At 42.0% G+C, this 13,241-nt stretch overlaps 1 protein-coding gene across 6 annotated transcripts in view; it reads right to left on the bottom strand.

Moving 5' to 3' along the window:
- Positions 1-13,241, bottom strand: part of LOC147109224 (kelch domain-containing protein 1) — a 78,731-nt gene that overhangs the window by 55,651 nt on the left and 9,839 nt on the right. The window contains exons 2-3 of one of the 6 annotated variants that reach the window (XM_086002943.1): positions 11,154-11,259; positions 8,671-8,724 (exon numbers count right to left, since the gene is read on the bottom strand). The exons of 3 other annotated variants lie outside the window; for them this stretch is intronic. Coding sequence is in view for 1 of the 3 variants with exons in the window: in XM_086002940.1 (XP_085859066.1) it covers positions 4,574-4,669 (96 nt within the window). In the remaining 2 variants the exon portion in view is untranslated. Of the gene's footprint in view, positions 1-4,573; positions 4,732-8,670; positions 8,725-11,153; positions 11,260-13,241 lie in introns of those variants that run through there. 2 more of the 6 variants (XM_086002942.1, XM_086002940.1) reach the window with 2 other exon arrangements.

Below are 13,241 nucleotides of genomic sequence, written 5' to 3'. Positions count from 1 at the left end.
CAAGTTTTCGTATGCTTGCCGACATGAGGAGTGACTCCCCAAATGGGGGTTGCCAGATCGCACTAAAAAATGTTCACCTGCTTCCACGTAGAAACCCAACAAGAAATTAAATCAATTTTTCCATATTATTAGATAGGATGGAGGAGGGTCAGTACACTTAATATGCAGTTCTCATTGCTACTTTTCTTCTTACTCTGCAAAATATTGGGACAGCTATTTTAGAATAATATTCCTGAAAATCTGTTAAAAAAATATTTAAATTGTAATTGTTGATTGTATAAACAGTCAAATTGGTGTGGTAACTAGATATTTTTATTTTCAGACCGTCTAGAATAATCCCTCAAAGATTAATAAAAACTATACAACAGAGACCTAGTGCAATTGATACATTGTGCTTGCAGTATTGTTAACTGAACACGAGATGGCCCCGATAGCCACCTAGTCTTCAGTTAACAATATGCAAGTACCATACATACCACTTACCCCTCACCCCTCAGAATTACATGGTGAAAACAATCATCGCCAAGCATGAGCCTGGTTTAACAGTTTAAAAAAATTAAAGCAATTCAGCAATGCACCTTACAATATTGTGATAAAAAAAATAACCATAGCACTCTCCCAATAGTATGCAGGAAAGATGGGTTATGCCAACAATAGAACCATAATGAAAACAATTACACTCATAACTACCTACAAGTCCAAATGAACTTTGTGGAAATTTGCAAGTAGGATTGACAATGGGTACGCTGGGACTGATAATAGGAGCAGTAGATGGTAACTTCTTAGGTTCAGTTTCAACATCATGAGAGTTCCCACCGGAGTCGGGAGCACCACCAACATCCTGGGAGGTGGTTAGTTCGTTACACATTGGAATTGGTGAAACATCTGAAGTTCTGAGGAGTAGTAACAGCTACTTCCTTACTGTAAGAATATTGTTGTGTTTACTTTATTTCTAACTAGGACAGAACACTAATGTAGACAGAATTGGTTTCAATTGTGTTCTCGAAAAGCCTGTCTTTTTCCCCTCAATGATGCTGATAACATTGCAGAAGGATGAATTACAGGACTGAAGATACTGTACTGTAAAGATAGGCTCATAAAGATTATTAAATAAATAAGCTAGGTGGATAATATTGAGCTTAAAAATAGTTGTTAGAATTGAAACACAGGATTTTGGTACACAGGCTTTTCATCACAGCAGGGGGGGGTAATGTAAGAGGAGATTGCTACAATATCTAAAGGCAATACATGCTATAGAGCATGTATCAAAGTTTGGTTACAACAAAGATATGCCTCAGGGAAAGCAATGAAAAGAAGTAACAATATGGTGTGAAAAGGCATGGGACCGCTCATCTCTGTTTGGCAATCTGTTCGAACTGGGTGGTCATAAAACGTCAAACTATAAAATTACAATTAATGGTAAAAGAAGAAATGCAATGTTTCACTTTATAAAGGAAAAGACCTTTTGCTACCTTCAAGGCCCGGTGTTGTGACCAGGCTTGGAGAAGCCATTTTCACAGTTCCTCATTAAATCTATGCACGTTAGTGTTAGACACAAGGCTGGTGTGCGCTGCTCTGTTTGGGCGCTTAAGATTAATGTCTTGTCAATAATAAGAGGTGAATTATCAGACCTATTACTGTCTCTAGCTTATCAAATCTGTTAAAAGGGTAACGGAATTAACCAACACTTAGTATCAATAGTCAGCTCCTGAACCTGCTTCACCAACTGTTGAAACATCTGTGGTACGAGCTTGTTCAGGTTGCTTCTCACTCTTTAGAATAGTTCCTGTGTTTTTTCTATTTCAGAATCACCAGTATTTCCTTCTCGTTCACTTTGTGACTGCCTTCCAAATTCTGCACAGAATGGTGTGACGTCTGGGCCCCTGGACAGTAGTTGTAGGAGGCGCAACGGTCTAGTCAATAGTTTGGGCTCATTAATCTGGTCAACAACATTGCTAATTACTGGCAAACTGTCTGATTTCTGGATACTGGCCGGTATGAACTAGAAACCAAGGAAATAGTCCCAATCATATCGTTCTTGCCTTCTGGACTGAGCAATTTCCACTCCTCTTCTTTGAAGCCACACAGGCAACTGTTATCAGAGCTTGCTTTTATGCGGGTCTCGGTGCGTTCACTTGCAGAATCAGTCAGGTTTTACCACAGACACAATCAGGCTTGCCAATTTTCTCAATTATGCACTTATGTTTCATGCAATCTAATTCCTCCAATGTATTTCCTTTAGAGCATAGGATACCACTGGGCTTAAAATGTTTGGCTTCTCAATCACCTTCACATCAAGGTGTACCTGGATACCCTTTGTTGGGTCTCTTCTTCATTCGCCTTACCTGGTGGTATAGTTTCTTCATCAGGTTTCTCGTCGGAATTAACATAATGGCCACTGGATTTTTGTCTTTTCTTCTGTTGATTTCACAGCGCTACATGACTTGGGGCTGTCTTTCTTCTCCCTGCCCCCAATCTAGCAGCACCTACTGGTTTGCCGACAATACTTAGCTAAGTGGTCTAATGCCACGCAGTTATGATACTTATAAGAAATAGGATCAGGAGTAGGCCATTCGGCCCTTCAAGCCTGCTCCGCCATTCAGTAAGATCATGGTTTATCTACCTCAAATCCACTTTTCCCGCCCTACCACCATTTCCCTTGATTCCCTTCTTATAAAAACACTGGTTTGGATAATGATTTATTTTAATCACACCTGCAACAGGGTTAAGCAATTCTATTCAGTCTGAAGCAGTTGGATCCTGTGGCATGTAACTCACTAACATGGCTGGCAGCATTCTCCATTCCAAGTGCTATTTTGAGAGCTCTAGCAGATGTGAGTCTGTCTTCTACCAATTGTTTCCGCTGCATCGACGTTGCCTTCAAACCGCATGATAAACGGTCTCTTCTTGCATCAAGAAACCCAGCAAAAGTATGTGTTTTGGACAGATTTCACAGTTCGACCTTAAACTGAGAAACATTTTCAGCATCCCTTTGCCTCCTCTGGTTCAACTTTTGTGTGGCTTCAGGCTCAGATACTATATAAATGCAATTCTTTCTTTTGTTAGCTGAACCAAGAGCTGGAAAATGAGAATAGGCTGGATAGCTCTTTTCAGCACACACACGATGGGCCGAATGGACTCCTTCTGTGTCGTAAACTTCTATGATTCTATTAGGCTGGGCAAGAGCAATCAGATTCTTAATCAATATATATATTGCAGCTCCACATATAGTAAGCAAAACTGCTCTCCGTCCAGAAGATTTAATTCCTGGAGAGTCCAGGACAATCCTGGATGGTTGGCAACCCTATGCTGACATGATTTTTTTTTTTTTAAATCAGTGACCACTAGCTAAGTAACAAAGATGTCCAATATTTAATCTTTTTAACAAAGTGTTTTCCTTTATTCAGACATAACACTGGCAACAAGGATAAACACTCAAATTGGTGCGGTAATAACTAGCTACTTTTATTTTCAGATCCTCTGGAATATTGTCAAAAAAAATACAAGAGTGTAATTGCTACGATATGTTTACTCTCATCGGGGGACCATCTAGTACTTCATTGGCTGTAAAGCGCTTTGGTACATCCTGAGGTTGTGATGGGCACTATATAAATGCAAGTTCTTTCTTTAGTGTTCAGTTAACAATGTCCAAGTATCATACATATCAGCAATTGCTAAAATTACATGAAAAACTGCTTTCATATTTACATTAATTTACATGTCACTGTAACAACTGCCCTTTGATGACATCACAAAGCATCTCAACTGCTTTATTTCAACAGCCTGAAAAAGTAACATTTTTAAATGCACGGAAATGCCAAGTGGGAAACAAGGTTATTGAGTTTACCCTTCCACCAAGATATTTGCGATTTACTAGTGACCCAAGTTATAAAATCCTGGATGAATTTAGTTTATGAATCGTCACTGTACATTTACTAATTAAAATAGTACTTAAATGAACTTAAGTTGATTTCATTTCACTTAAAACGTTTTATTTCAATCTCTCCATTTATCACAAGTCAACCTGCTGCCAGGGCTCTTATTCCAGCACTATGACACCACATGCTGCAAAGCATAGAAGCCTGCAGCTGATTCACGATCTAATCTCCCTTTTTTAAAATTTGCCCAGCAGGGTGATTGAGAACACGAATTGAATTTGTGTAGGGTTGTAGGTGCCACCCAATTCCCAGCCACGGTGGGGCTCTTTCAAGCAGGATGCTAGTTTAATTTTCTCCCTCCATAAAAAAACACGCATCGTTAATGCAGCTGCACGTGGCAATTTTGACGGCTTCGTGAGAGACCCAGCAGGTCATTTTTTTTTCAACCCGGACAATCCAGATTTTTGGCTTACACCAATCTGTCAAACTGCAAGAACGTTCATGTAACTCGTTCATGTAACTCATACACGCTCTTCTGCTTAAATATTAGACTGTACGTATCTATCAGCACTGAGTGAGGCATAAATGGCACAGTTGTAAACTGGCGGGTTACTTTTTTTAAAACACATATTGAGCAGTCGCACACTTTCTAGAGGCGCAAGTGCTGCTTTATTGGGTCATAAAGTAACACCTACCACGTAGCCACCCCACACGTAAAGAAATCCGTCGTTAAATACTGCGTGGTGGTGGTTTTCTTGTATTCTCCGAGACCAATATTGGGTTTCAGCCATTTTGCCCCCCGTGCCTCTTGTTCGCCAACCTGCTAATGTGTCGTCGTTGCTATTTTGCCCCCCGACTCTCGACGCCGCCTCTGATCGAACCTCCTCCACCCAATCACGCCGAGCCGTATTCCGCCCAGCCCGCGCGCAGCCAATCAACACACAGGAGGTGATGTCGTCTCAGCGCCTTAGCCAATCAGGCGCCGGGAGCACCGGCTATCGCGAGCCCGTTACTGCGGGCGGCAAAGCCGGCACGAGCCGCCTTGCAACCGTTGGCCTTCCGTTTGGTGCCGGTCTGTCACTTTACGTATTCATCCCCCCACCCCCTTAGATTGATGGCTTTAGGGTCGAAAAGTCTACTGAGCTGGGGTGGTAAAATGGACAATTGCCCTGGATATCCCTGAGGGGAAGCGGTTGGGAGGAGGCAACCAGGCCTCCGACACATCACCTATCCGGCCCCTCTATCGGGAACATTGCACGGTGGTTTTGGGTAGCAACAGAATGATGCCCTGTAATTCCGTTACCTGTTCACACTCACTGTTTTTCGTATGTGAGCCTAGACTGCCACTTGGGTGAGGCACAAAAGGGCCACTAGTACCCAAAGTATTAAACCCCAACCTAACTCATCACCGTTGGAGGAAAGAAAATTGGAAGAGGTAGTCCTTTTCAATTTGTCAAGGAGCAATGCACTGGTTCCAGTTTTGTTGCCTTTCCATTTGACATTTGCTGTTTATATTGGGAGTGATTATTATGATACATAGAATCTTCAATAGAAAGGTCTGCCTGCAACATAAATATTTTACCCAGATTAAATTACTGATTTGGATTATTTATTGCTAGAAACAGTATCCAAGGGGTCAAGAGATGATTGAAACATACCCAAAAGGAAAACATAACTCTGAAACCAGACAGTTCATTTGCAGCTTTCTTGAGCTCTACAAATATAGACTGTCAAAGCCTAGTTCCTGGTAAACAATAGGAAGTTTAAGGTGGCATCCATTTAAATAGTCAGAGTTATGGCATTCAATTGCAAGCACCTCATACCATTGTCAAAAGAACAGCTAACCATCTAATATTGATAGAAAATTACAGCCTTTTGTAGATCAACTGTATCTCCAACTTCAAAATGATTTAAAATTATATTTCTGTGGGAAACTATTGGAGAAGTTAGTTTCCCAGTTGGGTAGTCAGGTGCCAACAAGAGTTTTTACAGCTAAAATAGAAGCTGAGCATTGTTTTCAAAATGTATGCATGTTGAGAGCAATGGCCCAGGGAGTGGGTCTTTAGTCATTTATATACAGAGCTGTATAGTGAAATTTAACGCACCATTTTGCCCTGTATACTGCCCATTTACCTGCTTCGTTTAAATAAAGTCAGTTGAGTCTTGGTCCATAGAGTATAGTCAGTCTGCTTATGGAGCGAATCACTAGGCAGCACGTGATGAATTCCAGCAAGCTGGTGTAAAATGCAAGGGCTCGCTCTCTGTTCAATCCCCGAGTCTTGCTATCATTCAAATATTAGGCCGGTAAAGATACACACCAAACCATAGGGGATGCAGGGTCCACTTATGGGAGTGGTGGGTGACATGGAACCCAAGTAGAGTAGACTAAAACCCCACAAATCTGATACAGGTTGAGCGTCCAAAATCCGGAGTTCCGGAATCCGGGACGATTGGTGGCAGGGTCGTCTGGAATCCGGAACTCTGGATTTTGGACGCTCAACCTGTACTTCAAAAAGTCATTAACTTTTGTTGTCTTTTTTTGAAAAATCCTATGAAAAATGCGAGTGATACAATAAAACTTCAGTGTTGTGTTTTATCCTCCTTAATCTGCACAGCTCCACTAACTGTTTCCGCCAGGCTGCGGCCACGACACCAGGCCACCCTGGTGGCCTAGTGTGGGCCATCGGATGCTCTGCAGAGCTCGCAGCGTCCCTCCCCTTTAACAGAAGGGGAGGGGCGAAGAAACACGTCAGCGCTACGCGGAGCAGCCCAGGCATTTCCGGACTCGGAACGTGTTTCTGATGTCCGAAGTCCGGAAACGCCCGAGCCCAGGTTGCAATATTTCCAGACTTCGGACATCAGAAACACGTTCCGAAGTCCGGAAAAACACAAAAACCGGCTCAGCCTCGGTCCCAAGGTTGCCGGATTCAGGACGCTCAATCTGTACTGCCATTGCAACTTTCCATACTCAAATTCCCCAAACACAGTCCACCTTCCTAAAGCCAGTTTTTACCCTCTACCTTGTCCACTACATGATACTGGTAGAGAACTAATATGTATATAGCTACTCCGATCGCTCAACGTCCAACAACAACAACTTGCATTTACCTAGCACCTTTAAAGTGGTAAAACATTCAAAGGCGCATCACCTAAGAAATAAGAGCAGGAGCAGGCTATACAGCCCCTTGAGCCTGCTCCGCCATTCAATAAGATCATGGCTGTTCATCGACCTCAACTCCACTTTCCTGCCCGATCTCCATATCCCCCGATTCCCCTAGAGTCCAAAAATCTATCTATCTCAGCCTTGAATATACTCAAAGACTCAGCATGCACAGCCCTCTGGGGCAGAGAATTCCATAGATTCACAACCCTCTGAGTGAAGAAATTCCTCTTCATCTCAGTCTTAAATGGCCTACCCCTTATCCTGAGACTATGCCCCCTAGTTCTAGGCACTCCAGCCAGGGAAACAACCTCTCAGCATCTACCCTGTCAATCCCTTTCAGAATCTTGTATGTTTCAATGAGATCACCTCTCATTCTTCTAAACTCCAGAGAGTATAGGCCCATTCTACTCAATCTCTCCTCATAGGGCAGCCCTCTCATCCCAGGAATCAATCTAGTGAACCTTCGTTGCACCGCCTCCAAGGCAAGTATATCCTTCCTTAGATAAGGAAACCAAAACTGTGCACAGTACTCCAGGTGTGGTCTCACCAAGGCCCTGTACAATTATAGCAAGACTTCCTTACTCTTATACTCCAACCCCCCTTGCAATAAAGGCCAACATGCCATTTGGCTTCCTTATTGCTTGCTGTACCTGCATGCTAGCTTTCTGTGTTTCTTGCACGAGGACACCCAAATCTCTCTCAACACCAACATTTTAAAGTTTCTCACCATTTAAAAAATATTCTGTTTTTTTTCCTATTCTTCCTACCAAAGTGAATAACCTCATATTTCCCTACATTATACTCCATCTGCCACCGCACTGCCCACTAACTTAAGTCTATCTATATCCCTTTGCAGACTCTTTGTGTTCTCCTCACAGCTTACTGTCCCACCTAGCTTTGTATCGTCAGCAAACTTGGATATATCACACTCGGTCCCTTCATCTAGGTCATTAATATAGATTGTAAATAGCTGAGGCCTCAACACTGATCCTTGAGGCACCCCACTAGTTACACCTGCCAACCTGAAAAAGATCCATTTATCCCTACTCTCTTGTTTTCTGTCCGTTAACCAATCCTCTATACATGCTACTATATTACCCCCAACCCCATGAGCCCTAATCTTGTGTAATAATCTTTTATGTGGTACCTTATCGAATGCCTTTTGGAAATCCAAATATACTACATCCACTGGTTCCCCTTTATCTACCCTGCTGGTTACATCCTCAAAAAACTCTTAATAAATTTGTCAAACATGATTTCCCTTTCATAAAACCATGTTGACTCTGTCTAATCATGTTATGATTTTCTAAATGCCCTGATACCACTTCCTTAACAATGGATTCCAGAATTTTCCCGACGACTAATGTCAGGTTAACTGGCCTGTAGTTCCCCATTTTTTCTCTCCCTCCTTTCTTGAATAGCAGTGTTACATTTGCGACCTTCCAATCTGCTGGGACCATTCTAGAATCTAGGGAATTTTGGAAACCAATGCATCCACTATCTCTGCAGCCACCTCTTTTAGAACCCTAGGATGTAGGCCGCCAGGTCCTGGGAATTTGTCAGCTTTTAGTTCCATTAGTTTCTCTAGTACTTTTTCTCTACTTATATTAATTACGTTAAGTTCCTCACCTTTATTAGACCCTTGGTTCCCCACCATTTTTGGTATGCTTTTTGTGCCTTCTACTGTGAAGATAGATACAAAATATTTGTTTAACGTTTCTGCCATTTCCTTATTCCCCATAATAATTTCTCCTGTCTCAGCCTCTTCCTTTTTACATACTTGTAGAAGTTCTTACAATCTGCTTTTATATTTCTTGCTAGTTTTCTCTCATATTCTATTTTTTCCCTTTTTATCAATTTTTTGGTCAACCTTTGCTGGTTTCTGAAACTCTCCCAATCCTCAGGCTTATTATTATTCTTTGCAACATTACAAGCTTCTTCTTTCAATCTAATGCTATCCTTAACTTCTTTAGTTAGCCACGGTTGGATCACTTTTCCTGTAGAGTTTTTGTTTATCAATGGAATGTATTTTTGTTGAAAATTATTAAATATTTCTTTAAATGTTAGCCACTGCTTATCTACCACCATACCTTTTAATCTATTTTTCCAATCTACCTTAGCCAATTCACCCCTCATACCTCTGTAATTGCCTTTATTTAAGTTTAAAGACTCTAGTTTCGGACAGGCAAGTCACTCTCAAAATTAAGGTGAAATTCTATCATATTATGATCACTCTGCCCCAGAGGATCCTTTACTATGAGATTGCTAATTAACCCTGTCTCATTACACAATACAAGATCTAAAATAGCCTGTTCCCTGGTTGGTTCCATGACATATTGTTCTGGGAAACTGTCCCAAATGAATTCCATGAACTTGTCCTCCAGACTACCTTTGCCAATTTGATTTGTCCAGTCTATATGAAGATTAAAGTCCCCCAAGATTATTCAATTACCTTTGTTGCAAGCTCCTACTATTTCTTGATTAATATTCTGTCCAACGGTATAGCTACTGATAGGGGGCCTATATACTACTCCTACCAGTGTTTTCTGCCCCTTGTTATTCCTTATCTCCACCCATACTGATTCTACTTCCTGATCTTCCGAGCCGAGATCCTTTCTCACTACTGTCCTTGTGTCATCTTTTATTATCTGGGCTACACCCCCTCCTTTTCCATTCTGCCTGTCTTTTCAAAACGTCAATTACCCTGGAACATTTAGTTCCCAAACTTGGCCACCTTGCAACCATGTCTCTGTAATGGCTATTAGATCAAACCCATTTATCTCTATTTGTGCCACTAGTTCATCTATCTTGTTACAAATGCTTCGTGCATTCAGATAAAGTGTCTTTAATTTAATTTTTTTTACCATTATTCCCTGCTTTGACCTTATTCTCTGCATTATCAAACAAAATTTGACACTGAGCCACATAAGGAAATATTAGGTCAGATGACCAAAAGCTTGGTCAAAGAGGTAGGTTTTAAGGAGTGTCTTAAGGAGGAGGGAGGCGTTTCGGAAGGAAATTCCAGAGCTTAGGACCTAGGCAGCCGAAGGCAAGGCTGTCAATAATGGCTCGATTAAAATCTGGGATGCACAAGAGACCAGAATTGGAGGAGTGCAGATATCGTGGAGGGTTGTAGGGCTGGAGGAGATTACAGAGATAGGGAGGGGCGAGGCCATGGAGGGATTTGAAAACAAGGATGAGAATTTAAAAAATTGAAGCATTGCCGGACTGGGAACCGATGTATGTCAGCGAGCACAGGGGTGATGGATGAACGGGACTTGGTGCAAGTTAGGATATGGGCAGCAGAATTTTGGGTGAGCTCAAGTCTATGGACTGCGGAAGATGGGATGCTGGCCTGGACAGCATTGGAATACTCAAGTCTAGACGTATCAAAGGCGTGGATGAGTGTTTGAGCAGCAGATGAACTGAGGCAGGGGCGGTGACAGGCAATATTACGGAGGTAGAAGTAGATCTTGGTGATGGAGCGGATATCTGGTCAGAAGCTCATTGCAAGGTCAAATACGACACCAAGGTTGTGAATGGTCTGGTTCAGCCTCAGACAGTGACCAGAGAGAGGGATGGAGTCGGTGGCTAGAGGACTGATTTTTTGTGGCGGGGACCAAAGACAATAGCTTCAGTCTTTCCAATATTTAGTTGAAGGAAATTTCTCCTCATCCAGTACTGGGCATTGAACAAGCTGTGTGACAAATCTGAGATAATGGAGGGGTCGAGAGAGGTGGTGACGAGGTAGAGCTGGGTGTAGTCAGCATACATGTGGAGCATGACGTGTTTTCGGATGCTGTCGCCAAGGGGCAGCATGTAGAGGAGTATTAGCGGGGGGGGGGGGGGGGGGCAAGGATAGATCCTTGGGGGACTCCAGAGGGAATGGTGTGGGAAGGGAAGCCATTGCACAAGATTCTCTAGCTACAACTGGATAGATAACGATGGAACCAGGTGAGTCCACCAAGCTGGAAAATGAAGGAGAGGCGTTGGAAGAGGATGGTGTTGTCAACCATGTCAAAGTCTGCAGAAGGATGAGGAGGGATAGTTTACCACGGTCAAATATCAAGCACCTTAAATGCACCTTATGGTATGGTACGTACGATACTCACCCAGACAGACCAGGCAGATCCCAGGTTCAATCTTGGTATGTGCTCAGTTAGCTGATCTCAACCAAGATGACAATGGGTACATTACTGTTGGCTTCAGGGCCCTGAACTAGGAAGGAAAAAAATGGCAATTATTTGCACTCCTGATCTCTATCTGATGACCCCAATTGGAAGTATTCAAATACTTCGCTGGGATACACCACAGTCAAATAGTCTCCCAACACTCACTGTCCACCCTCATACACAAAGATTGGCCAGCTGTCAAAATATTGGAAGGCTGTTAGGACCTATGAAATCACATTTTCCAGCATAAACTACTGCTGTCAGAAGAGGGCAAGGGAAGTTAGCAATACGATAGAGGGAAAAATTGTTTTTAAGATAGAATTTAAAATTTAAAAAATATCCAGCATTTCCATAAATGTATTCAAAACAAGGTGAAACAAGAAATTGTGGCCACTGGAAGTTGTTATGCTTTGGCAAGAGAGAGTCAGCATGGAATTATGGGAGGGAGGAGTCACCAAACAAATTTACTGGAGTTATTTGAGAAAATTATGGACCTTGTTGACAGTCAAGATTCTGTGGATATAATATATTTAGATTTCATAGAGTCTTACAGCACAGAAAGAGGCCATTTGACTCATCGTGCCTGTGATGGCTCTTTGAAAAAAGCTATCCAATTAGTCCCACTCCCCTGCTCTTACCCAATAGCCCTGCAAATTTTTCCTTCTCAAGTAGTTATCCAATTACCTTTTGAAAGTTACTATTGAATCTGCTTCCACCACCCTTTCAGATCATAAGAACTTGCTGCTGAAAAAATTCTCATTTCCCCCTGTGCCGGTTCAGCCAGTCTTTCGTAACTTGCTACACAAGTGATTAATCCACAATGTAGCAAGACACTGAATAGGAAGCAAGCTGTTTAGGTGGATTAAAATTTGGCTAAATTAGCTGTATCTAAAATCTTGGGGCATATTACCACCCACCCCAAAGAATTTAGATTATTGACATTTTATGCGATGTATTTTCCAGAAATCTGGAGTCGACAATGATCAGCCAATTCATCGCCTCTCAATCCTCCTCAGTAAGCAAATGGATTACATTAACTAGCATTCAACAAAAATAGACATTTAATTTTTTTTAAAGAATTATAAAAATTCAATCAAGCTTTTAAATTTTATCAAACATAAATCTAGAAATTAAAAAAAATCAAAAGTTCACTTAAATGTTTAAAAACAGTAGTTCCCTAAAGGTTGAACATTAAAAAAAAACAAGTATAACTATCTTTCCAATATATTTGTTAGAATTCACACCTGGTCCAATTAAATACAGAGGGGACTCAAAACTTGCCCAAGTGTTTCTCACTGAAAGGAGCAGACAGATTGAGTAGGGCGAGGGGGAGGGACGGGTGCAGTGCAGGTCTCTCCTTCCTTGTCTCACCATGTCTGTGTTTGGTTCCCTGGGAAGAATTATGTCTGGTGAAGATAGAGGCACCTCCATCCGGCTGGGAACTTCTCTGGGGTAGCACACAATGTGGTGCAGCTTTCATCTTCCCTTAATAAAGGAGGAGTCAATCTCAACTCATCCTCCCAGGACAGTTGAATAGTGGACAATCAGATAACATTGGGGACACTGGCAGCACTGCCAGCCACATGCTCCAAGCCCCTTCTGCTACACCTCAAAACCATTGTTCCTGCAACACAACACTCGGTGGTCCAGGGAGGATTCACAGTCACCCCACCCAGCTTCTCTTTCCACATTCAACTTACCCAGTATTATTCTCCAATCTTTAGTAGTTACCAGAGCTGGATTGGAACACTGGGCAACAAGAACATATGGGGGGGGGGGGGCTTCCTGTCCCCTGGACAACCGCCTCCATTAAAACACAAATGTGTAGTAAAATGTATGAAGAAAGCTCTATAGAATGTTTATACACAGCATCAAAAATAAAGCAAATCATATCAGAATATACTATGCTTAAATTAAACTGCTTAATTTAACTAGGGCCCCCATTTTTGGCAGTGGCCTCTGGTAGCTGCAACAAGTGCTAAGCCTATACTAGTGCATGTATTGAAATCCCAGAGCCACACCTACTAG

This window comes from Somniosus microcephalus, chromosome 12 (genome assembly GCF_052327205.1).
Source record: "Somniosus microcephalus isolate GS21.2 chromosome 12, FLI_Smic_1.0, whole genome shotgun sequence".
Classification (NCBI taxonomy): domain Eukaryota; kingdom Metazoa; phylum Chordata; class Chondrichthyes; order Squaliformes; family Somniosidae; genus Somniosus; species Somniosus microcephalus.
The sequence above is the reverse complement of the archived record's forward strand: the minus strand, read 5'-3'. Positions and strand labels throughout refer to the sequence as shown.